We start from the raw sequence: 26,356 nt of genomic DNA, 5'->3' as shown, positions 1-26,356 counted from the left end.
AATAAGATCAGCGTGGCACTGAGTGTTACTGTATTGGCACGTGTCTGTGTTTTATCCTCAGAACTTTTTTGTGTTGTTACTCAGTTTGACAAGGTCAGTTTCCTCTAACTGTACTTGTCCTTTATAACTCTCTTCAATGTGAATTTCCTTTCAATGCCTGGTGAAAAGGGACCTGTGAATTCCTAACCCTGACTCCTTACGTAACAGCGGTTACACCAACAACACTGCCGGTCTATGGCGGTGCCTCACGTGGCAACGCTGCGTGGTAACTTGCTATAACTCTCTCTCCAATCATCCAGCTTTGACGCTGAGCGTGTCGTGGTACACTGACGTTACCCAGGGGAGGGCTGCCCCACCAGCCCCTGACATTATCAGAATAACATCAGCACTATTTATTTTTCAAGCAAGATTTTTTTAACCCTTTCTGACCGCGTAAGATAGCAGCTCAGGCTTCGAGTGGACATTTATAAATAAAACTAGATAACGGAGATGGTTTGCGGATCCAGCGTTGTGCCTGGGCTTGTTTTATTTGGGTTCTGTATCCCAATACATAATGGTGCTTCTGCGTTGTGGTTGTCACTTCCTCCTGCAAGGGGGGGGGGATGGGCGACTGTATTGGGAGAGGGGAGGACCGAACCAAAACTCCCCTGCATCCCTGTATTAACCATAGTTGCCTAGTCTCCCGGCATGCCGGAGACCTCCCGGATTCCGGCCACTTCATCAGCTAATTGGTGGGGGCGGGGCTTAAGACACAATTCACGCGTCATTGTGGCCAGGCCCCCTGCTGTAATAGGCTACCAATTGTGATGCCAATTTAGGGAAGTGGGGCCAAATGTCCCGATTTTCCAGCACCACACACTCCCCTGCCCCTGGATCTCCCGGAGGCCAATTTGCCAAATTGGCAACTATGGTATTAATAGATCATCATCATCATCAATCACCATTTATTTATATAGCGCCACTGATTCCGCAGTGCTGTACAGAGAACTCACTCACATCAGTCCCTGCCCCATTGGAGCTTACAGTCTAAATGCTCTAATATACACACACACAGACAGACACAGACTAGGGTCAATTTTGATGGCAGCCAATTAACCTACCAGTATGTTTTTGGAGTGTGGGAGGAAACCGGAGCACCCAGAGGAAACCCACGCAAACACAGGGAGAACATAGAAACTCCACACAGATAAGGCCATGGTTAGGAATTGAACTCATGACCCCAGCGCTGTGAGGCAGAAGTGCTAACCACTGAGCCATCACGCTAATCATATTGGATAAATCATAATAGTGATCTATTGCTAGATGGCCTGTCAATTAGCATAAGATCACTATTACAAGTGCTGATACAAGTCAGGATCGTCCTGCCTGCCGTGATCCTGTCAAAGTATAAAATAAAATAAAAAAATAGGGAAACATTAAGTGACAAAAAATAAGAATAAAATAAATGGTCTTGTCTCATCTTCTCAAATCCTTTTACAGCCCCCTCTCCACAAATTCCCTTTTTTGTGGCTCTCCCGTTACTATTTTTCCGTGAATTGCACAGGAAAGCGCTCGGCCGTTTAGGTCAGAACGTTCCAATGGTTTGTAAACGACTCAGGATCATTCTGCTGATAGTAAGCGCTGACAACAATACAGCAAAATAAACATTTGTGTCAGACGAGAGAATCTCTGCCTTCATAGGGAGACCGTAGTTATAAATATAATATATAATATTATATAAATACAATTATATAACGCAGTTATACCGCCCTGTTCTCTTACCTTTCTCAGACAAAACGGAAACGTCCCTCTGTAGTTTTCAGGAACTCTTATCTTTTCGACATAGGCAGAGGACATCGTTACCTGCGCCAGATACAAATGATATACAATGTTAGATGCCACAGAAGAGTTTGAATTGAGTACTTACAGATTGATGCAGCGGCCCTATATTAGGGCGGGGGGTTGAGTGTTATGTCCCTGTAATCTCTATGTGGGATGTGTCTCACTGTGACTATTTATTACCCACTGTAAGAACTTGGTTTCCAGTCTGGATTACTTTGTCAAAATTAGTAACAACTGACTATGGACATTCTGGGTCTGATTCATTAAGGTACATAAAGCGAAGGTATTGTGCGTTATGTAATTTGGGCATACACACGTCTGTATTCAACTGCAAGCGGATCTGAAGAAACGTCTTTTGTTGACTACGGGTGTAGGTCCGCTCTGCATACAAGACACTTGTCGTACTGAGACAGACACAACGCCCGGCAGGATACCTACAATATATATGTGGAATTAAAGCCTCAGCAGGAAGCGCAGAAATAAAAATTGTTCAGTTATTGTCACCTGTTAATAATATAGTCATTAATGACAAAACATTAAAAAAAAAGTTCAAAGAAAAAAATCAGGATGTTATTAATGTCTAATGCACATAAAATACATTGTTACAGCTGCTCCTGATTACAAACACATGTTCTAGCTGTATACACAGCCGTCATCACTATCACTCGGAGATGACACCCGACCTGTAGCTGGTGCAAGTTATACGACAGAAAAACGTGTACCTTAGAGATGCCCAAAGCGAGATTTTTACGCAAAACACTCCTGTCGGCATTTACGTTCCTTAATGAATTATACCCTCTGTGAACCTCATTATCTATATTCTTCCTTTCTTACGACACAGCGGCGCTGATCATAAATACTTTTTTCTCTCATTCATGTCATTGTATGATAGCCGTTTTTGGCTGGGCGCCCCAGAAGTGGGGGTGCACAGTACTGTTTCGGGTAATGGGCGTAACAGAGAATTTAGAAGACATAAAAACTGCAAAGGAGCTGAAGCCCCGGTGTTAACAAATACATTTTGTCTGTATGAGTCATTTAAATTATTAAAGCTTAATGGGTGATGATTGGTTTAACCTGAAGGTGACAAATCCTCCGCTCTATATAACATGTGCAGCGCAGACTATCCCATGTAGACAGAAATCTGCTCAATGTTCCTACATCCAGGGACAGTCCCCATTTTTGTATTATGACTAGATTCACATTATAATTACTTGTATGTTGAATGCAAATAACCAATATACTTATTGATGGTCCTGTGAATAGTTATTGGAGAGATACACTGTGGTGCAGGCTTACCTTTACCCACATTAATATTCTTTTATTATGTGTTCTAACCCCTAGTATTAACTAAGACATATTATACATTAATCATATCTCCCGACAGTTAAAAAAAAATAAAAAAAATTGCTGCAAAATAAGCACCGCCCCTGATTCATCCAAACACACCCACATTCACACTAAGCAACGCCCACTTTCTGATATGCCCCACCCATTTCTTCTCTAAGAATAGGAACCATTGTAATGTATTCATTACCTGAACGGTGGCAGAAAGGACGACAATGAGGCAGAGGTGTTTCATCCTACAACTCTGGAAAAATAAATAAACTCGTTAATTTCAGTAGCCATCTACTGACTCTTAAGTGACCATGCAATTTAGTTAATTGTAACATTAATAGTACAATCGACGTATAAAGCCTAATTGCAATGTACAGTTATTACCACAGATCCTACTTTTGGGAAAATCAGACATCCTCAGGAACCTCTTTGGTACTTCCTGCTAAAATGCCTTTAGATATTGGTCTGAAGATCTTGTGATCTCATGTGACCTTTTACAGCCAATGTAATGAGAGCTGGCAGCCTGATGATGTCACAGGAGGTTCTCAGGTCCTCAGGTTCCCTCTCTTATTACTACTCATGAATATTCATTGATTCCCATAAGAATCTGCTGATTGGTGCCCTTCAATTGAAGGAGAGTTTTTAGAGGAGAGATGTTCACTAGAAATAACTGTGTATTATAAGGAATAACGCACCCCATATTGTGATTATTTCTCGGATTTCCATTAATTAGGAAATTCTACAACACCATGGAAAGCCGACAAGGGAAAAAAAGGTTTAATATATTTTCTATTTTTAACACTCCATGTTGGTTGGATCAATAACTTGTCTGGTGTTTATTGTAATAAACTGAAACAGAATTGTTACATGTCTCTGCAGCCAATCAGAATAAAGCATGATAATGATTTTCCATCTTTCACCAAGGCTTTTATGTTGTCCAGTTCATTTGTTCTTATTACTATTTTACCTTTAGATATGACACAGAATTCAGCAAAGTATCTCTGAAAATGATTCTTAAAAATGTTGGCAACCATAATCATCATAACACAGCAAGCCCACCTTCTTCCTCGGTTTGTTTCCTCAGACTGCTATTAATGATCTATAATTTTACAGACTTTCCACAGTGTAATGTGACTACCATGGTAACCACAGTCAAATGTCATATGATGTAGTGAGCAGAGAGGCTTTGGGTCGCCTGTCTGAGCTTTGTCCCTTCCTTCTCCTTCCTCTGCATTAAAACATCATTTTATGTGGGACAGAATGGAAAACGCCCCTGTTAGCGAAAGTACACAGTGGCGCTGCAATAATGAGTTTAACATTTGTTTTAAGTAAAGAAAATAAAAATCATTCATCAACATCAGCAATTTATAAAGCGCCACTAATTCTGCAGCGCTGTACAGAAAACTCACTCACATCAGTCCCTGCCCCATTGTAGCTTCCAGTCTAAATTCCCTAATATACACACACAGACAGACAGAGAGACTAAGGTCAATTTTGATAGCAGCCAATTAACCTACCAGTATGTTTTTGGAGTGTGGGAGGAAACCCAGGCAAATTCGGGGAGAACATACAAACGCCACACAGATAAAGCCATGGTCAGGACAGTAAGGCAGAAGTGCTAACCACTGAGCCACCATGCTGCCCACAATCATTGTGCCAAATGAGACTGTACATAATTGTTTTTAACTTGGGTTTGGTTGCATTGCATTATTTGGAATGCATATTCCATTTCATAATGTGCGTCTACAATTGAATAATTAAATCCACTGTAAATGCAAAGAGATGTGGTGTATATAGCCTTAATTTGCAACTTCAACCCTATTAAATCCTAAAATAATTGTAAACAAACGCAGAAAATTGTGATTATTTTTTTTTTTTAAAAAACTAGCATTTAATCTATGCAGAGGATTAGATGTTACCCCCATGTAGAATCTCTTGACATCATTAAAACATTACGGTTCTAGTGGCCGGATCATGATAAAAACAAACTCCTAACATCCCCTACAAAAAATAGATGAAGGGCTTTTCGCCCTTTAATTTATTGGGCAGGCACTTCTGCAACTTTTATTATATACAATGCGTTATCTGTATGGCGTCCTCTCATATCATATATATGTCTGCAGAGCACGAAATGACCTAAGGACGATACTGCAATGTATTTAGTAGACGTTGCGAGATGGGTTTTGCAAGCAAACTAAATGACCTCTCAACTTTGTATCAATTATTAGTCATGTTTTATATTTTTAATGCTCGCCTTAGGAGTTATTATATACTCTAATAAGCAGAATCCACAGCTCTCAGAAGTCATGGGGATGGGTCATCGTTATAAAGCTGACAGGTCCTAAGTATTGTTCAGAATGAGGCCCCACAGAGCTCTCTTATCCTTTACGCAGGAGACTGAAATCAGCACAAAGTTACTCATTATTATGCCTGACGTGTTTCTAGACTGGACTGGATTCTGTAAGTTCACAGTGTCCTCTAATAGGACGTCTTATGCAGTTCTACTAATGCTCTGCGTCAGCTCGTTCCTGAGATACTCTGCAGCCATCCTTTGTATCACTTAAAGGTACACTTATACTGTTTTATATTCACTCCGAAGTATTAAGATTTAAATGCATAATAATAACAATAATCATGTGAGGGACTATTACCCATGTTCTATCTAGATGATGGACAGAGTTTACAATGTAATAAATATCCATATTTACAGTCTTTTTCCCCGTAACTCTTTTTTCTCCATACAAATCCCTCCTGTCAGTCCTATTTATGGGTAACAATAAAATCCTCTAATAATACTGGTTTGGGGTTACGACCTAGTTATAGAAGGTGAAGTGTGGTATAATTTGGGGCGAGGTCAGGTGGGAGGAACCAAGGAATAATGGGCAAGACAAACACGACCACCTCCATGTGCCCATCGCTCATACGGAGAGAGGGCATAAAACAACCTCTATCATATGAATCTCTGGGTATTAGGTACAAGTACGCAAAGGAAATGCCTGAGACTAGAATGTTTTATTTTTAAATGTTTTAGGTGGCATAACAGCCGCAAAGCATGTTGGGACTTATGCCAGGCTGGCGCTACCCCTTGTCAAGTCTGGGCAGTGAAATTGCCGGCTGCTGGCCTTCCATGGTGGTAAAGGGCAAAGAGTGCTGCGTTGAGCTATGATATCACAGCCAGCACCTCACTCTCAAGACGAGAAGGTGCTAGGGTTATATGGGTAGAGGGGGAGAGCGCCCAGGGCCCACAAGGGCCACGTTAATGTTTTTCTCAAGGGTGCTGACAGCAATGGAACATCTAGTATAAATATCATTGTTCAGGCTCCCACACAACTAAACTATGCCCATGAAAAAACATGTGTGGTAGTAGCCTTGACGGGTAAACGGTGTGGATACCAGGGGTGAGGGAGTGGCATGCCTCTCTGCCAAGAGAGCCCTACGTATGGGGTGCCAGTGTTATAATGACCAAAGCTGTGTTTCTTAGTCCAATTGCCAAATTTCACCTCCAACAGCTCCAGTTCTCCCACTGATACCACAATCGTCACCAGTTCTCCGTATATTCCTTGCTAATCCCTACACTGCAGTCACTAGCACAGAATACATGGGAGGTAATAATTAAATAACTCCGGGTCTCCTCATGTAAGTGACCTTTGTTAAAGTATAATGCCAAAGCTATTTGCTCTGGAGATTTGAAACTTTGACATTGGATAAATTATGTGGCATTTGGGGGCCGGTTGATATGAAGTTTGAAACACATCCTGCGATATTACTGAGAAAACAGCCATTAGATACACCCTAATAGGGAGTGTAGCCGAACCTCCAGAGGAGAAAGTAGGGTGTTTAAATAGCAAAATAAATGACCATTAGTTCTTAAGAAGGTCAACTGCATAAAGGGAGTTATCTGTAGGTGGAAAATCCCACTGTAAAATGCACTAAACCTAAATTCAAAGTGTAATTAAATAATAAATCGCATATCACATACAAATATTATATATAAGTAAAAGTCCCCATACTTCATAGCATTTCAGATATTCAACGTTGTACTGTCATTTGCTAAGCTGCTGAATGTAAGCTATTGCTCTCTGTTATCAGCCATTCAGCGACCTTCAATAGGATTTTTAACAGGAAGTCTTCAGTGTGTAGAAAAATATCTTCCCCACAATCAGAACTTTATATTATATATCCCCCGTTCTGATAAGCTCCTGAATTTTTTACAATATATATTAAATAGTTCTTTTCTATAAGCTGTTAATTCAGAATTAGTAGCCCATTAATTCTAGGTTGTAGCCTTACAGTAATATCCACTGACTGTGGTGTAACAAAGAACTTGTTATATAGAAACGTTTACTAATAATGTGAAACAGTCTCTTTGTTTTAATTTGTAACACTGAATCTCTTAATACTAATTATTAGTGCAACACATCAAAACATATAATTTTAAGTATCAAACACTTTTATTAACATTAATAACAAAAAAAATAGTTTTACATGAACAAACAAAGTTTCTTACCTGCCCTGATGCGTGAAGGACAGAAACCCAAATTAGTGGACTGATATAATAAAACAGCTGAGCGGTTAATAATTGACTTTATGATTAAATGTGCACCAATGGCTGGAAGGTTCACACGTCCCGCAGGCTACAGTTACAATTCACCAAGCTGCTTCCAGCGCTTGTAACGTGATACTATGTTCATACTTTTATTTTTAAGTTGGAAGTTATTTTGTTTCCATACATAAGAATGTTCATTCTACTATGAAGTTACAATTGTGGAACCAGCAAAACGTCTTAGCTGGGAACAAACTATTAGAGCTGAATAAGACTGAAGAGGACAGCATCAAAAATGATGAAAAGGCGAAGGAGGTTTGCTGATGCTAGTTTAGGAGAAAGTGGCCTAATTCATGACATACCCTAAAATCCTAGAGGGACCATCCAAGGGACAGAGCGGAGGGAGTGGCATGATTTTATCACTGAACTCCACTGATACATTGTATCACATTGTTGTTACATGGGGTCTTGCCAATACTAACCAATCCTGAGAAGTTTTCCCACACTCTGACCAATCAGAGCCAAGCTGCTCTCTATTGATTGGTGGGACAGACTCAGAGCCACGCCTCCGCAAGGAGCAGTTCCTTGGAGTCCATGTGTTTTATTTGTCATCCAAATGGATTGCAAACTTCAAGACAAAAGTGGGCACCAAATGAAACAGGTGCGCAATAAATTGGGCCCATTGGTGGGTATGCAGCCTGATCGAGCAATCACAACAGAGGGAATATTCTGAAGCGTTTCCTATCTTCCTAGGTCATCGGGGGGCTGAGATAGCTATTAAAGATCCTATTTAGTCCAAAAACATACTGGTAGTTTAATTGGCTTCTGTCAAAATGGACCCGTGTGTGTGTGTGTGTGTGCGTGTGTAACATAGTAACATTGCAACACAGTTGATGAGGTTGAAAAAGACATCAGTCCATCAAATTCAACCTATTAAGTGTTTGTGTGTCTGTGTGGTTGTAGAGTATTCAGACTGTAAGCACCAATGGGGGCAGGGACTGATGTGAATAACTACATACCCTCTGTACAGCGCCATATAAGATGTTTGGCTCTATATAAACAAACATTAATAATAATTAAAGGCCCTCTGATATCCTCCATTACTTGTACATTTATGGTGGGCTCCATTATTCTGGTGGGTCCAGAAGAAAAGCCCAGTTTGCCCAGTTACTAAAACAACTCTGTCTATCACGTTTCTCTCATTTGACATCAGATGTTCTGCAATATCGTCTAAGCAGCGGAGTATAAATCATATGTGTGATAACGTTTATATTTATAATTACTTTTTAAGCAAGTCTTTTTTTAATGTCTAGAATACAGAATATTCAGTCCATTTAAATGATCTTACAATAACAGAACCTGGGTAGTTAGTTCTGCAGCTTTGTGCGTCCTACATAACGGTGAAGTAAAATCAAATCTTCATTTAATCAGTTTAACGCTAGGAATATTTTATACAATGGTAATGAGAGCACACGTCATTTGTTAACTCTCCTCTGCTGAGGGTGGGAATAGAGGCCAGAGCTGCTTTATTTAAATATATCTTGAATCAGCCCATATTTAGCAGAGATTTCTAATGGACCAGAGGGGATTCCCCTCGTCAGCTTGAATAATTGAGTGATACGCAGGCTGTAGTGCTAGTTACTTTCTGCACAGAGGGCGTAACTGGCCGCGGCAGTCAATCCGTGCCCTGTACACCGCATAATGTGCCATGCATTAACCCTATAGCTACCAGGACACATTACATTGTGCACCAAATAACTTGGCATTAAATTCCAGATCGAACAAAGGAATGAGAAAATGAAAGAGGAAATGATTAGTAAATTTACTAATCATTTCCTCATTCATTTTCTCATTCCTCTGCAAACTACATGCTTTTTATTATTGCAAACAACACTTGAATTTTGCATCAGCCCTGAGCTGACAGAGATCGCGTTCCATCCTATACTATTAACGAGGGGCATTTTCGAACTTCCACTTGTACTTCTATGGAGGAGCGCATTTTAATTAAAGACTGTGCCAATGTCTCATGATTAACGCAGGTCTTAAATGAGGGCAAACCAAGCAGTATTTTTTAAGAGAAAAACTGAAAAGTTGAGCTGAGAGTGATGACTGCTCAGCTGCTAGGTAGTGAGCAGTGAGGAGTCTAGTAAGAGCTGGTAATCAGCTGCAATACGGAATCCTGGTTAGCAGCTCAGGACGCTGGGTGAGTGAGGTTGCTCAGCAACAGACCTACAACAACTCTGATATCAGAAATATCTTAAATGGATTTCTGAGACAACAGAGCAGCAAAACAAAACACAGAGCAGTAAAAACATAACACAGGGTAGGAGAAACCCATGGACAGGGATTTTAAGAAAACAGAACAAAAAGTATAGTAAAGTCATGAAAGAAGGAGAAGCCTTCCAGCCTTTAAATTCTGCAAGTCTGAGCACAAGCCTTTGAGGCCTTTCCCCAAATGTGGGCCTGGCTGCAGAGTTAATTGTCTGTTATGACTAGGACTCCTAGGTGGTCAGGGGGGTGGTAGATTTGGTCCCTTGTAGATTCTAAAACACTTTTCTCTAATTAACATATTCTAAAGATATGAAACGCGTTGAAATCGGTGCTACACTCTTGATTTCGTATTTGAACTGATTGAAAGTGTAGTACTATATATAAGTTTAGCTATGTGATATTTGCCCCTTTTCATTGTCAGGGCTAAAGTAAAAAAAAAATTTACAGGCTGTCAACGCACCATATAATTTTGGCAATGCCCCTAATGCTTTAGCCACTCAATTTTTTAGGCTGCAGTAAAGGTGGGAATATTTGGGGGGATGGGGGGACATGGGACGACAATCACGGACCCTGCTTTCCGGATGCAGGTAATGGTTACAAATGGTTTAGGGAAATTACAACTTGGAACTTTTATTACTAGGGGTAACTAATCGGGGAAAGTCAGGTTTGATCAAATTGGCAATAAAACAATGGGATGAACACGATTGAATTGCAAACTCAAACATTTAACACTATGCAACAACTGCACTTAAAAATTAAATAAAAAGGAACAACTATCTCTCTCTCTCTCTATATATATATATATATATATATATATATATATATATATATATATATATATATACACATATACACACACACACACACATATATATATACATACATACATACATACATACACACACACACATACATATATACATACATACATATATACATATACACACACACATACACATATATACATATACACACACACATACACATATATATATATATATATATATATATATATACATACATATAGATATATTATATATATCCACATCCCTCTCGCACACTCTAGACATTTTCTATCAGCTGTAACTAACACTTATTATGACACTGTGCTTATCGCTTATCCAGACATTGTTTATTTATTGTTAAGTAAAAGTAATTTATTTGATTAGAAGAATTAACTATTTAGTTAACCCTAACTATTGATAAATCACAAAGCGATTAAATGTAAGCGAGTCATGACAACAAAAATGTTGGGAGCCACCAAACCTACCGGATATAAAAACAGACCAACCAAATCACTAAAGAAAATGAGCTTCATAACAAAAACACTACATGCAATAAAAACAGATATATTTCTCCTAAGCACTTAATTATAATTTTATGTAACATTCCAAAATGAATACGGTGATAACTTTCCTGTAAGTTATCTGCAGAATCTAAGACTCTTTATAAATATACGATGATGATGATGATGATGATGTTGCAGCATTGGATGGGTAAACACATAAATCTGTTTTTGAGAGTCTAACGGGGGCAAGGGGTCGTTTTGTAGTCACTTCAATCTAATTAAATCCTCAGGCCCAATCATATTCCCTTAACAGTCCTGTTTTTGTAAGAAAGTCTTAGCTTTCTGTGGCAAAAGGGACAAGCGATTGGTTGGGTTGGAGACATGGACGAGCTATATAGAGATTTGGCTCTGGGGGCAGAACGGGGGCAGATGGTCCAGAGGTTCCACCCATTCCAAAATCAGGAATTCTTGGGGTTATAACTCATTTGCATAATTAATTTATTTTAATATACATTAAATGTATTTATTTTCAGGGGTAACATTGTAGATAATCATATGAAAGATTAAGTTATGAGCTGTTCTGCCTTGTACACAACATTAAATATACAACACTATAATTCAAGAGGTTTCCCACTTGCCAATCCCATTTTGTTGGCTGTGATACGCACTATATACAGTCTATATGTCCCTGCTGGTGTAATACTCAGACACACAGTACTGCCCGGACAGAGGTCTTTCTGCCCTATTTAATGCAATCTGTGTGTTGCACCTTAAGAATCCCATGAAAAAACTAACAGAGGACATTTAAGGTAACTGTGCAATAAAGGTGCTTAATGCCATGACAGCCAGACTTGGTCATTCTTTTATTACAACTAAGAAAAGTGGAAGAGCTACGTCTACGGACAAATCGGGAGAGTGGACATCAAATGAGAACCAATTTACAATAACGCAACTACACTGAAACTTGCAACATTGTCTCACATTACTAGATACAGCCGTCTGCAGACAGGGTCCTTATCAGCCATTTAGATGTTCAAATTTTAAATATGGTTAGAATAGTTAGTGGTTAAGGGTCCTGACCATATAGCAATAACACCGAGACATTTGCTGGAGTCCGGGGTTCAAATCCCCGTTCAGCTGCTTGTGACCTTGGACAAATTGCTGTGTCCCAGACACAAAGCACATGATCGTATGTTCAATTACACGGGAAATTGTGCCCAACATGTTTGTATCCACCATACAGTATTCACCAGAATAATTCTACTTTTGCATTCCTTTGAAACCTAAAATGTAAAAGTGCAAGTCCCTTACTTCTGCTACAACAAAAGAAAAGCTACAATGTTTGCAATTATTTGTTTGACTTTAGTAAAAAAAGCCTCTGTGAATACCACATTCTAATACAACATAATGATGCTTAAACACATACTGTTTGTACCTTAAAAGCTACACTATATTCTTGACAAAGAGAAAACACAACATGGGTTTCTAGGACAGTAATAGACTTGAATATTGGAAGACAGATGTCTTCTTATAAAGTGCAGCAGCTGAATGTTCTATGGGTAAAAGTTGAATCCCAGCTAATTTACATACATCTATAGTAATAAAGCAGAAATGTATCAAGGTGGAATCCCAGTTCTGAGCTAAATGCAAAGAAAATCATGTAACAGCCAATACATGAAATGCACCGCTGAAAACCAGTCCACTGTTATATCATAATATATGTGCTGTCAATCTGCTATATATTGTAAACACTATGTTAACTAATATAAAATCGGGCCTCCATTACATGGAAACGCTAAACTTCACAGTGGACAAGAGCAGAGTAACTAATACAGCTTGTTGTAAATAAAGTTTTTTTTGTGTACAAAGTTCTATTGAACAACATTGACAAGTCTACTGTCTGGCATCCTGCTCGCTACGCCACATGAAAATAATAAACTTAAAAAAATTATATTTTTTAACATCATATTTAAAAAATAGGAAACCATTTTATAACAGTAAATAGTTTATTATAAAATCTGCATGTAAACAAATATTAAATCCATTTGATAATAATTCATTGAAGTGCAATACAGTTCAAAAATTTTAGTAGCCTACATGTCAATACAGAGATCTCTGTGCCAAGGTGATTTCATGTACATGGAACCTGTAAGAAAAAAACAAAACAAAACAAAAAAAACCCAAAAAACAAAAAAACAGGGATGAGTGTACGATCCTGCGTACAAAATTTCAAGTTTTTACACAAAAAATGTAGAAGATAATTTCTTTGTCTTTTTAACTCCAAGCAAACCAGTTTCCATCGGCAACAGAGCACGTCAGGAGGCACAAAGTCCCCCCCCCCCTCCCCCTGCGAATTAGTCCATGCGCAAACTTTCAAACGCTGATTCCGCACAGCTGGAATCTTGATGCAACTTTCTAGTCCTGCTATTAAGGCAAAAATTAGAAATGAAAATCTGAGTTCTAGATTTGTGTTAATCTATCACTTTATACGTCTCCATTTCATAGAATAAGTCAAGTAGTTCCTCCAGGTATCAAACAGCCTCATAAAAGCTTTTCAGAGCACAGATAAATCGTGACACGATTTGGACTTCTGCTTGAATGCCATTTTCTTATTATTTTTGGCTACGATCTTGCCAAGGAATCTCTTGGCTTTTTTCCCAATGCTCTCCCGCCTCTTGCTGCTGGCCATTCTCCTGGCGTTGTCCTCTTTGCTGTCTTTGCGGAGTCTGATCTGACGGACGATGCCTTCAAAGAGGTCCTTGACATTGTGGTGGAGAGCGGCAGAGGTCTCGATGAATTTGCAGTCAAATACCACGGCACAGGCACGACCCTCTGAAAGACGAGATGGGATAGGTTATATAAATATTACTACTCAGAAAATATATATTGGGTAAATCTACAATTTGAAATGGGTCTATGTGGAGGCAGTAATTTTGTGAGCCTTATAAAGTATAGTGCTTTCCTATGGGGGCAGGAGATTCCATTGCTTCCCATAAAAACTCTATTTATAGAACACCTGGACTGCCAATCATGTTTCTGCTCTAATTCTGACCAATAAGACACTTTCCGGCCACTTCCTTTTGGCTATAAAAGCAATATGGATAGGCCGATAATATCCAACAAATAGGAGGACTAGAAAGCAAAAAATAAAAAACAGCAAAAGAAAGCCTATAGTCAACCATTTATTGTGCTTGCGTTGTTTAGTTTGTTTGTATTATATGTACTATTTTTTAGATCTAAGAGTGGTGTCACCCTGGCAACACTCATGCCCAGTTTTTATAGCGTTTTTATTGCGTTATAAATCTCACATCTTATAAGAAGATCTTAAAATGTTCTGCTAAAAAAATAATCTATTTCAACCGTAGAGCATTTTTATTGTCAGCGTTCTAAAAGATGCTCGAATGATTAACACACACACACACACTCCACTTTATCCTACAAAGAGGCATGAAAAGTGCCCGTGTGATGCCATCCTAAGGGGCAGATTCAGTTCAGCACGAGCAGCCACTGTGACCTCAATGTTCAAATGTGCACATTACCAGCGATTACGGCAAGAAACCTCCGCTCTTATTTTCTGCGCACTTCTATGGGACGCGAGGAAATACGAGCGGAAATTTCAGTATAAAACTCTGATGCCATGTGTCTCTGCGGACAGATCCGGAGACACACAGCGCCGAACCGAATCGGCCCCCAAGTCTTAACAATAGTCATGTTTGTCCCCTTCGTACAGTGTTTAGGTTGCCTTGTTCTTGTGCGTTGCAAAATATTTGGACGACAGGTGTCCTTTAAGAGAATAAGGATTACAGACTAATCCTCTCTACAAACTACAGATTATTAAGGGAACAGCAGATATAGATTTCGTTTAATTTAATAACGTGCATGAATAAAGGGCAGCACTGGCCACTGTGGAGGTTGTTTGTGTGGAGACCTATTCTCACGAGTCAACATCCACAATAATCTCTGCTCACCGTCTACAGACACTTCCCGTGACCGCACCAGATCGCTCTTATTTCCCACTAGAATGATAGGGATATCCTCGGTTTGGCGTGCCCTCCTCAGCTGAATTCGGAGCTCGGACGCCTTCTCAAAACTTGCTTTGTCCGTCACGGAGTAGACAATAACGTAGGCATCTCCCATCTTCATGCACTGGTTATGGAGCCAGTGAGTGTCGTCCTAGAATCACAACCAGGTGAGAAAGTTAATTTCTAGTAAAACAATTACTATACATCAATCACTTCTTATTTATTGTAATTCTAATAAATGCACATTAAATTCTATTTCAGATTAATGTCTATATGGGATAACGCTCAGTATAATTGAAATTATAAGGATACTAGAAGTCATTGAGGAGTTTCATGACCATATAAAAGTCGAAGTGCTTTATAAAGGTCCTGGAAAGATGTGTTGGATGTTATATCAGTGATAAATTACAGGAGGTAAATTATTGCTTATAATGCACAATGTTTCCTACTGAACCCAGAAGTGATGAGAATTCACCATTTATACTCATTTTGGGCCCGATTCATTAAGGTCTGCAAAACTAACGTAAACTGCGGGTTTTTTTGGAAAAGCGCTCAATTCGGGCACACGCATGTCCGTATTCAACAAGGAGCGGATCTGAAGAAACGTCTCTTATTGAATATAGGTCTAGATCCGCTCTGCTCCGAAAGACACAATACACTGCAGCAGGGGAGGGCTGGCAAATTGTAGCCCAGGGTGCAAGATTCGACTCAGCGTCATATTAGGAACATTTTAAAAGGGGAAAAAATTGCAGGTGGCCCAGTGATAAAGCCCAAGGTAGCCCACTATGGGACCGGCCTGGAGGGCAGATGCCCCCTGTCCCCCAGCCCAGCCTGCGCTGCAGGATACGTCCCGTACATATGTGTAACATAAAGCAAGAATGCACAGGAAAAAAAAAAAGTTTTCAATTGTCCCCTATTAATAATTGTGATTAATTATAAAAAATATTAAAAGTTTTTTCTTAATTTCCCCCTCATTAAATAATTTTTTTTCAGGAGGATAGTAATGTCTACTGTACATAAAATGCATTCATTTTTACAATTGCTGCCGATTGCAAACATGTTCTAGCTGTATACACAGACGTCATCACCATCACTCGGCACTTACACCCGGCCTGTAGCTGGTGCAAGTGATACGACTGAAAAACACGCTCCTTAGAGATGCACAAAGCTTCAATCGGGCACTGCTGTGTGCGCTCCAGCTTGGCACGTCCTTACTGTACATTGACTACGTGCATACGCCTCTTCCCGTTCCGCCCATAACAACGTAGGTCCTTTGCAGAGCCGTAACTTAGAATTCTAGCGCCCGGGGCGAGAAAGACAAATGCTGCCCCCCTAGCCCTCAATTTTATTCAAATTAACCTAAAATATTCCTAAACTGCGCCCCCCTTCAGCGTTGCGCCCTGGGCGGTCGCCCCTATCGCACAGCCCTAGTTACGGCCCTGGTCCTTTGCATTCGCAGATGAATTGGATGTTGCTGTGCTCACTAGCGTATGGTTCTGTTCCGCAAAATGCAGCATAAATCCTTACTGAATCAGGCCCATTATGTACAGGAGTTTATACATATATTAGCAGCATTTGTGCATTATTATTATTATTATTAGAAGAAAAAAAAAAAGCTAATTTAATACTGATTTGTTAGGCTTAAAACATAGAAGAGGGCCATTAACGTACCTGCTCCCAAATATCAAAGACGAGAAGACTGGCTTCCTCTCCGTCAACCATGATTGATCTGTCATATGTATTTCCTGGGGAAAAAAAACGGAAAAAAAACACAATTGTGATTAGAGAAACTTTTCAGTTTCCAGAATGAATCCACAGGACAAAGTTACATGTTTCCTCTGTACGAAATCTAGAGGGGAACGTGTTAACTCTTTGTAATCTGGTTACAATAACCACCAGATTGCACTTGGAGAGTTAAGCTGTCACACAGTAACAGTTCAGCATCCACTTCAAGTGGAACTAAATATAAACTTGTATCAAGAATGATTCTGTCATCTAGTTAAGTCAGGAAGACCAATGACACAGAATGGATGTTGCATATGCTAATAACTGCAAGTATATAGCAATATATCCTTTAGTAGTTCTGGGAATATTATAACAGACTGATGATTTTTGATCACATCACAATGATTGCTGTATCTGCAATATATTATGCACCGAGAGCCAAAGAACATCAAAGTACCCCTAATGCTACAATGTAAGATTAAATGAGTGGTTAGAAATATCCCGGTCTATATAAACATATTAGGAGTGAAAGATATTGCAGAAAAGATTGTGACCACTGGGGTAAGCATTTTGCCTATGCACACCACACTTCCTGTCAGTCAGCAGGGAGCCTTAAATGGATGAGATGGATACAACAGAGGATGATAGTGTTCCCTTCCTTTACACACCAGGGGTTGTTATAAATATTAATTTCTGTCTTGGAACAGTGATTTGTATATGCACTATATATCTGTGTGCACTGTAAGATGCTTTGGCGCTATTAAGAACACCCGCTCAACGCTTTTATAACCTTCCTGCAGCATGGTCTTACCGGCTTCCTCTACATCATGGAGGTCCTCCACACCCCCGAAGATCCGGGCCAGGCTGGATTTCCCCACGCCGTGTTCACCAAGCAGAATGACCTTAAACAGGTGATCCTCAGAGTCACTTCCCGAGGAGATGACGGAGTCGGAAGAGTCGGAGGCCCAGCTCTCCCGCTGCTCGTCGGTCGGGTTGTACGAGGGACAGCGGAGGAGCTTAGAGAGCTCTCCCGCCGGAGAACTTCCGTGCAGTTCCTTATCGTCCACCGGCATGCTCCGCCGGTGAAGCTGCTGGTGGACCGCAAAGGGCATACTGCCTCTCCTCTTCTCCAGGCTCTTGATCCGGTCACTGCGGTTCAGAGTCATATCTGAAAAAAGCGAAACGCGACAACCATTAATTACTGGACCCCAACAAGTACCTAACAAAATATTACCGTTCCAGAAATCTAGGGACCTCTTCAACTTATTTGTGTTTAGAGTTTTCCAGATTTACACATTTTAAAACACTTTTTGGCATTGTTAAAACATCTGCAAAATAGTGCCAATAGATTAGAAGATATTTCCATACAGGCAGTTAAGGGTTCTCTGGAAATAACTTAACATTATAAAGTGAATTAGACACGGGCTGCATGCCAGGCATCTCTCATTATGAATGCATCAGTGTCATTCCGTCGTTATTATCTCTGTCACTAATTCAAACGTCTCAGCTCTTTTAGAAGCATCCTTACCTCTCATAGATCAAATTCAAGCTCATGAATGAATCATCACATTCAGAGCCCTCACTCTGCCTGTCCATTAAATTATTCCCCTGTAAAATATTAACTGCCTGGCATAATCGTGGGGGGGGGGGGGGGGAAGTATTCCTAATGAGGATGGATCCAGGGTTGTAAAAGGTGCAATTATTTAACCCATTGACTGCACAGTAGACCACAGGCAGCAAAAATATTCTGCACAACCATCAATGATTATTTTGTACTTTCTTGGAGTCATTTTTATTGTTGTAATAACAAAATAAAACATATTGACTAATTGTTCCATTATATTTATATACATTTCCCTGCTGAGCAATGTTTGGACACAATATTGACACAATGTCCCACTTAATGTCCTTGTCAACATAAAACAAATGCAGGCAATATAAAAAAACACAAAAGAACTCAAAAATAGCTTTAGGGCTCTACCAAGTTTTTGTGCTAATCTGTACAGCACTGCAGTATATGTTGGAGTGATATCAATAAAGCTTGCACTCCAATTACTATCTGTATAAAAATAATTTTAATTGGACGCTATTGCCTTTGTTATACATCACTTTATATAGCCAGGTTGTGCATTAATATATATTTAAAAGTAAAATCGAATTAATAACAAAAATAAATTGAGATATTGAATGGGCAACTTACTTTGTTGAAGTTCTCAGCTGACTTAAGGATCCCAGGGAAAATAAGACACAGTCCTGGCAGTAATTGTCTCTTACACTTGTCCTAGAGGTTGTGATAGGAGCTCATGAGTTCCCTTCTCTGTTGATCAGCCGTAAGCCTGGTCTTATGTATGCCTGGGGGGCCCAGCACTCTCCGTGACGTCACAGCCAGCACAGCATATGGGAGCCCAGGATCCTCCCAACTTCCATATCAGTCCAGGGTGTGACGTCACACGGCCTCTTGCTTAGTCAGTCTCTCCTGCATCTGCAGCGCTGCCCACCCAGCCCCTGGTGGCACAAGGGGATTGGCATCCAGGGATCCTGGGCATCTGAGCTGGCTTGCTAATTTTAACATCCGTTTCAGAGGAGGTGCATTTAGTGCAACTAGATATCTGCAGTGCAATAGATCAGTGGACATGTGCATTTATATATAGGCAGTGAGGTGCATGCATGGTATAGCTCACAGGTCACTGTGTGCATGGATTAACCCTTTCCACGGGCACTGTATGCAGGGTGATCCCCCATTAGTGGGGCTTTGAGGGTTAAGGAACCAGAGGTGGTGTAATGAATTTGTCATTTGATTAATGGTGCTCTGGCAGCCTGATTCATCTCATGTGATATTAACACTGAGCTCAGGGAGATTCCTGCCTGCAGAGGTTATATTAACTGTTAGTCTGCGAGGAGACTGCACTGCGCATGCGTCTCTGGAGCCCTATTCTGCACAGTGCATAACTGTGCTGGGTGCTGAATATGAGATGGGGGGTGAGTAACCTGACCCTGTTACAGACAGTGACGTCAGCCTGGATTGGGTTACAGATGGGCTGCATGCAGGAGCTGGAAGTCATACAAATAACAAGGTGACAGGGCAACCCCTTCCTATAGATTTATGTGTCTCTGGTGACACGTCCCACACATGACAGGTGTCTGTATATAAATATCACTTTTGCATCCTCCCGTCTGATTCCGGTCTCTATAATAAGCTGTGATCACATGGTTAATAAAGTCACTGACTCCCAACATTTCAATGCAATTAATGTCCTCCCTCAATAATGTTTCCTGTGTTACCCCAGCAACTGAACTGAAAGGTTGTTTTATACTGGGTTTTTTTTTTGCTAAGAATTTTAAAATTGGTTTATTCAGCTCCCTGGTCCTGCAGAGCATTGCACTGTTATAACTACTCATTGAAGATAAATGTGCGTGTGTTCTGCCAGATCATCTCAGAATAGCCCCAAACTGGTTTTATTTTTACCCTCAAGTTCCTGAACATTTGCAGGTTAATTCGCTTCCTGTAAGTCGTTTCACTGAAGCCTCTTTCCCGCCTCTTGCCTGTATGGCTGCCACCTTTCTGGGAAGAAATACCAGCCCCTATCTGTTATCTTTCTGTCCTATTAATAACATTGGCACTAAGTCCCATTTTCACAGGCAGGACAATAAAACACTGTCTAGGTGATAATCCTGTTCCCCCACTGTTATGCATGGTGGGTAATTTACCATAAACAGGTGCAATGCTGCAAAACTGATCATCCTCTCACCGCTCCACACCGGCTCCATGTCCCTTCCCGAATCCAATTAAAATTACTCACCCTTACCTACAAAGCCCTCAACAACATCACCCCTGCATACATCTCAAATCTCATATCAAAATACTCTTCCTCCCGCCCTCTTAGATCTACCTCTGACCTGCGCCTTGTCTCGTCTCTGGTACCCACCTCTCACTCCCGCCTACAAGACTTCTCCCGTGCTGCTCCCCACTTATGGAATTCCCTACCACGCTCAACCAGGCTTTCCCACAGCCTTCAAATCTTTAGATGCTCTCTGAAAACCCATCTCTTTATTAGAGCTTACATTATCCCCAACTGTAATACACACATTAATGCACCCCAGCAACTGTCCCAATCTCCACTCTGAGCCACTCGCTCCTCTTGTCTCAGCTGTGCCCTCTTCCCCTTAGAATGTAAGCTCTCTAATGAGCAGGGTCCTTCCTACCCTTTGTTTTCATGTCTGCGTTTATTCTGTCCACCTTGTATGTCCCCGTTTTCCCTGCTGTACGGCGCTGCGGAGCACTGTGGCGCCTTACAAATCTACGATAACAATCTGAATAATAATTATAGGAAAATTGAAACACTTCATTTAATGTTTAATGTAATCTCTTTTCACCATGCTCATTCTTGGTGTATCCTAAAACCTGCAAAACTGGGCACATAATTATTTTCTTGGGACAATTACAAATTGTGACGTCAGTGTACATGTTCTCTATGGACTGGTAGTCGCACTTGTGTAAAGGACTCTACTTAGTCTTTTAGTAGCTATGAATTCCATTTCACCCATACCGAGCAGCGTAATATACAGATACTTCCTCTATGCCGTATTGTATTGATGCCGCATATATTGAATAGGCCCCTCGTTGCTGTGTTGAAGTTATTGTGCGGTCGGGGATGTCTTCTGTCCGAGGCGGTGTCCTCATCACTGCAACGTTTTTGGTTTCACGTAACCCAAGGTCTCTGCAAACAATTACTAATAGATTCCGACTTAGAGGTAACGTAATCTCGTGGGTGCCTGGATGACTCTGTGGTGACGGGGCCGAGGTTACTGCACTCAAAAACACCCAACAGAAACAGATAAAGATAAACATAAGACTAATAACTTAGTCACATCTAGAAAGATTTAGAACACAGACATCGGCTGTAAATTACTAAACTATTCTGAGCAACGAGGGAAGGGTGGAAGGATGTAAAATACAGATTCATACATCCTTGTACCTCAGGAGAGGTAGACAACACAGGCTGCAGTTACAGGGCCTGATCATCCAATAGGCTGCAGCCTAGGGGGACAAGACTTTTTGGGTGCAAAAATTGTGACGGAAAGCGGTATAAACGGAGATTCATTTAAATATGTGAGAATAATTGTTCTCCGAAGTAAAAATAAAACATGAAAGAAAAATGTAGTAAGGTTTTAATCATGATATATCTCCATGGTAAAGGCAACGAGTCATCCTTGGGCGGGCGCTTGAGGATAAGCGAATAGGAGAGACAAGGACGGCGCCAGGCGTGACAGCCCCTCCCCCATCACCCTCAATAGCGCTCGCTCATTCCTCCGTTCTGTATACAGCTCTGACTTTAATGAAAACAAATGAGTGACAAAGATTTTAAATTTAAATTAAGGACGATTGGTTTTTACCTACTGCGTATTAGCCTGGCGGAGGGCGAAGGGGCACTACAAGCGTATTAGCCTAGGAAAGCCCGAACCCTCGGGCTCTGTGTATTTATCAGCGAGTAGAGCCAGATTTGCAATTGTTTAGGCAATGACATCGCCGATTTCTAAATAAGATTTGTCAGCGTTAGAGGGAAATTGAGGTCTGGCAGAAAATGCTCAAAGTCATTGCTGGATCAAAGCTATTTTAGGAAAGGTGAGGTCTAGCGTCAGAGGCCATAATACAGAGGTCGGAGTATTGAGTATAGTTTCAAATATTTAATAATATATATATATATATATATATATATATATATATATATATTTTTATTTATTTTTGTTCACAACAACATTATTAACAGTGAACTGCAATGGACATAAGTGCTGAGAGTGTGCTTGATGAAATAAATTTAATTTTAAAGGGAAGAATTCATTTAGTCTTTTTCCATTATGGCCAAAATATGTTCCATATACTGTTTAATATTAAGATACCTTACAGCAGGCCTGTCCAACCTGCGGCCCTCCAGGTGTTGGGAAACTACAAGCCCCAGCATGCTTTGCCGGTAGACAACCAGTTGATGGCTGGAAGGGCATGCTGGGACTTGTAGTTTCACAACACCTGGAAGGTCGCAGGTTGGACAGGCCTGGGTTACAGTATTGTCTAGTTCCCAGCTCTGTTAACCACTGAGAGCAATCTACATTGTACATGTGTAAAGGGGTCTTATTGTAGAGGGACTGGTTAGCTGACAGACAGATCTACCGCACAGACAGAGTTGGGTGATGCAGGATAGACCAATATGTCCAGTTATATGTGAATTACGGTGAAATGGTTCTATGTACAACACATATTTTGCCATTTAGATTCAAACTCTCTAAAAAGGAGAAGTGAAGGTGCTGTCCATATCAACCAATCAGATTCTAGCTATTGTTTATCTAGTACATTGTAGAACATAGACTGTAAGCTGCTTGTACATGTTTACCATAAGACATTCAATATGCACTAATTACACATTATTTTATGGGGTACGTCAGAATATAAGTTTTAAAGTTGGTTTTTGATACAAAGTCAAGTGAATCTGTCACCTTTGTGAAGCCTGTTGAATCATAAGGGGCTAGTGACATCACTGAGGCGTTTTAGCTTTATGCCTCACGCCTCTGCGTTGCCACTAGTTCCTAGTGAATCATACCTCCCAAAGAATTTGGCAGAATAGTCCCGATTAGCTGCCCTCAATGGGGTGGAGTTTACATGAAAGTGGGTGGAGTCTCATATAAATGATGGGTGGATCAAGGTGGGGTTTGGGCAGATCGGAGGTGGGATTTGGGACAGTGATTATTCTGTTCTGATTTCACATGTCTAAATATTGGGAGGTATGGCAAATTGGTAAGTTCCTGTACCGAGTTTCGAAATTTCTCAAGGGCCCCGATCACATAAAAAGGCTGACTCAGCCGTGTGCAGGTGACCGATACACTTTAACGGTGACTGGACTTTATAAAGTCCCCCTAGTCTCTGTAATTGGCTGCTTGGCACATATGTAGTATATTCCTCCCTGACCAGAACGATATCTCAGCAGAAGGAAAACCGGGGTCATTTCCATCGTTTGACTGAGTTATAGAAGCTGCTGAGGTGATTTCGGGAAAATGTTCCAAGTCTAACAGCCATTACTCAAGTCAGCTTCTCCCCCTCACAGCACAAAATGACATTGTCAAGGTAAAGCCGAGAGTTTAATATCCTGACAGGACCCAACGTCAGCCATAACCTGAGCGGAAAAACAGCATTTATGACAAACTGTGTGTGGTGCAGCCTGAGATGTAATTATACTCAGCAGTTCCCAGAGCAAATCACCACATTTCCATTTAAATGAGCTTTAATTCCAGCTCACACTTCTGGTGCATTGTCGGTTAAATTGACCATACGATACTTTGTACTTTAGCAAAATAAGCCAGAATTCGTCTCTTAAAATGTTCCCAGTCAGGGGCAGGTTTAGGATGAGAAGAGAGGATGTTTTTATTCTTGCTGAAGCTTAAGGGGCAAGTTTTTGCTTTTTTAGAAAATCAATGATATAATTTTTTTTTATTTTTTATTTTCTTAAATCAAAAGGAAATATTGTGGCCCCTTTAAGGCTAGCCCCGACGCCTGGGGGGTGGGTGTATTATCAGGATCTATATGGAAACATTCATTTTACATTTCTGTAGTACACAGAAAACAAATGGCTTTAGGCTGGGTACACACTGCAGAAAATTTCCTGTGAACACGTTTTACAATATTTACTGTCAGATCTGTTTTCATCGGTCATAACTATCACCTGAAAAGATGGGGACTCTGCACACTGCATAGAGATCTATGGACACTGCCGGTCCGGAGTACATACACACTGCAGGATCGGAACGACATCGCTCCATCATTGAACGAGATTTTTAGTCTGGTTTAAAAATCAAACAATACGATGAGCTTTAGAACAACAATTGTTCATTGTTGGGAGCGCACACACTAGTGCGATATCAGGCTGAACGGTCGTTTATCGTGTGATTGACCCGATAATTGTCATAAAACCCTGTAGTGTGTACCCAGCCTTAGGGTAGATCAGATTTAGTAAATAAATTGGGGTCCATTGTCTTCATCCCCATCTTTAAGTTCTCCAATAGTTTACAATATGACAATACGGAAGAATTTAATAAAAAAAAATACCTCTTCTGTGCGCTTGTTCATCAGTGTCAATGTTGCTTTTACTGTACATTAAATATCTTTTAGTCGTCTTTAAAAACAATTGTAGTAACACTGACCTCTGCAGGCCATGTTAAGGTATTACAGGCTCAAATAGGGCATCCTATGTAACGTGATTCCTCAAGTTTTTTTTTTTTATAAACAAAATGACACTTCTGTTGCAGTACATAAACTAGTTTTACAGCATTAAACACTAGCAGTGTACACATATATTTATGTTTGCTTACTGTGTAGCTATTGTCAAAGAGACTGGGGTCTTTGTTTATGAAAATCATGTATGTTTTGTACAGATTATGTAACATTTACAAATTCGTATGTCAAAGTCTGATGACTGGGCTGAAAGGGACACATCCAAATTGAGAATAGTTAATGTTTGTTAAAAATAAACAAAAACATATTATAGGGCTATTCCACAGTTTAAAAAAACAAGGGTACTCCCACTGGTGAGCAATTCCTCATTAAATATTTGTGAAATGCTTTTTTTTTTTTCATTCAAAGCCCACACAGGAGCTCTCTATATATCCATTTACCAAGACTATTCATTCTGTATCTCTCACCAACATAGAATCGGTTTCTCCCTCTGTTATACATGACATCATTGCTCAGCATTGCCTTATAAGTACAGGATTCTCTGAATTCAGGGAACCCCTACTGCAAGGATATTTTGTATAACTATACCTACATCTGTAGGTGGATGTTTTATATGCTATGCGAGGTTGGGAGTCTCAGCTGGCTCTCTTATTTAAAGTCCTTTAAAGCAACACATTCATTTCATAGAATCTAAACGTTTTTACCCATTTATGTATGAGTGAGAGCAGTCAGTTTATTAAACATCTATGACAATGGCGCCACCTTCTGGCGTGTTAACTGAACTAGCGAACTGCTGCATTAGCCCCCACAATGAACGCAGAAGGTGGCATAAGTAACATTTGTAATTTGAGCATTTTCAATAATACTGCAATAATTGGAAAACAAAAACACGTCCTTTGATTTTTATTTGAAACTATATAGAGAACGTTCTTGAAGTGATTTGAGTTGTGAAGCAAGGTGAGGGCGTTTGCAGAGGTGTAGAAATTTGGGCAGAGTGACAATGTTCCTTGTGAAGTGCAGGTTTGGCAATGTGCTTAGATTTGCAGTTAAGAAATGAGATTTCAGATTGCTAAATGAAATTCTTAAAATTAGATAAAGGGCTGTCCTTTGCTGGGCAAAGGGACACAGACATT

The 26,356-nt window shown here is 40.2% G+C and overlaps 2 protein-coding genes across 2 annotated transcripts in view; both read right to left on the bottom strand.

Annotated features, from left to right (window-relative positions):
• Positions 1-26,356, bottom strand: part of CDH16 (cadherin 16) — a 123,390-nt gene that overhangs the window by 80,588 nt on the left and 16,446 nt on the right. The window contains 2 exon segments of the mRNA XM_075189285.1: positions 1,762-1,842; positions 3,356-3,409. Of these exon segments, the coding sequence (XP_075045386.1) occupies positions 1,762-1,842; positions 3,356-3,400 (126 nt within the window). The 5' untranslated portion in view covers positions 3,401-3,409.
• Positions 13,252-19,378, bottom strand: RRAD (RRAD, Ras related glycolysis inhibitor and calcium channel regulator). The gene is made up of 5 exons (XM_075189284.1): positions 19,206-19,378; positions 17,817-18,173; positions 16,952-17,025; positions 15,227-15,431; positions 13,252-14,090 (listed from the first exon to the last, which is right to left on the bottom strand). The coding sequence occupies exons 2-5, from the start codon at positions 18,169-18,171 to the stop codon at positions 13,813-13,815; spliced, it is 912 nt and encodes a 303-aa protein (XP_075045385.1). The 5' UTR covers positions 18,172-18,173; positions 19,206-19,378; the 3' UTR covers positions 13,252-13,812.

The sequence above is a fragment of the Mixophyes fleayi genome, chromosome 10, assembly GCF_038048845.1.
Source record: "Mixophyes fleayi isolate aMixFle1 chromosome 10, aMixFle1.hap1, whole genome shotgun sequence".
NCBI lineage: Eukaryota > Metazoa > Chordata > Amphibia > Anura > Limnodynastidae > Mixophyes > Mixophyes fleayi.
Note: the sequence above shows the minus strand (reverse complement) of the source record. Positions and strands in the feature narration are given on the sequence as shown.

Excerpts from the sequence above, each read along its gene's own strand:
- RRAD (XM_075189284.1), bottom strand. The coding sequence starts at position 18,171 with ATGACTCTGAACCGCAGTGACCGGATCAAGAGCCTGGAGAAGAGGAGA. Across the intron at positions 15,432-16,951 it reads TCTTTGATATTTGGGAGCAG|GACGACACTCACTGGCTCCA; the intron begins GTACGTTAATGG and ends TTGTGATTCTAG. Across the intron at positions 14,091-15,226 it reads ACGGGAAGTGTCTGTAGACG|AGGGTCGTGCCTGTGCCGTG; the intron begins GTGAGCAGAGAT and ends CTCGTCTTTCAG.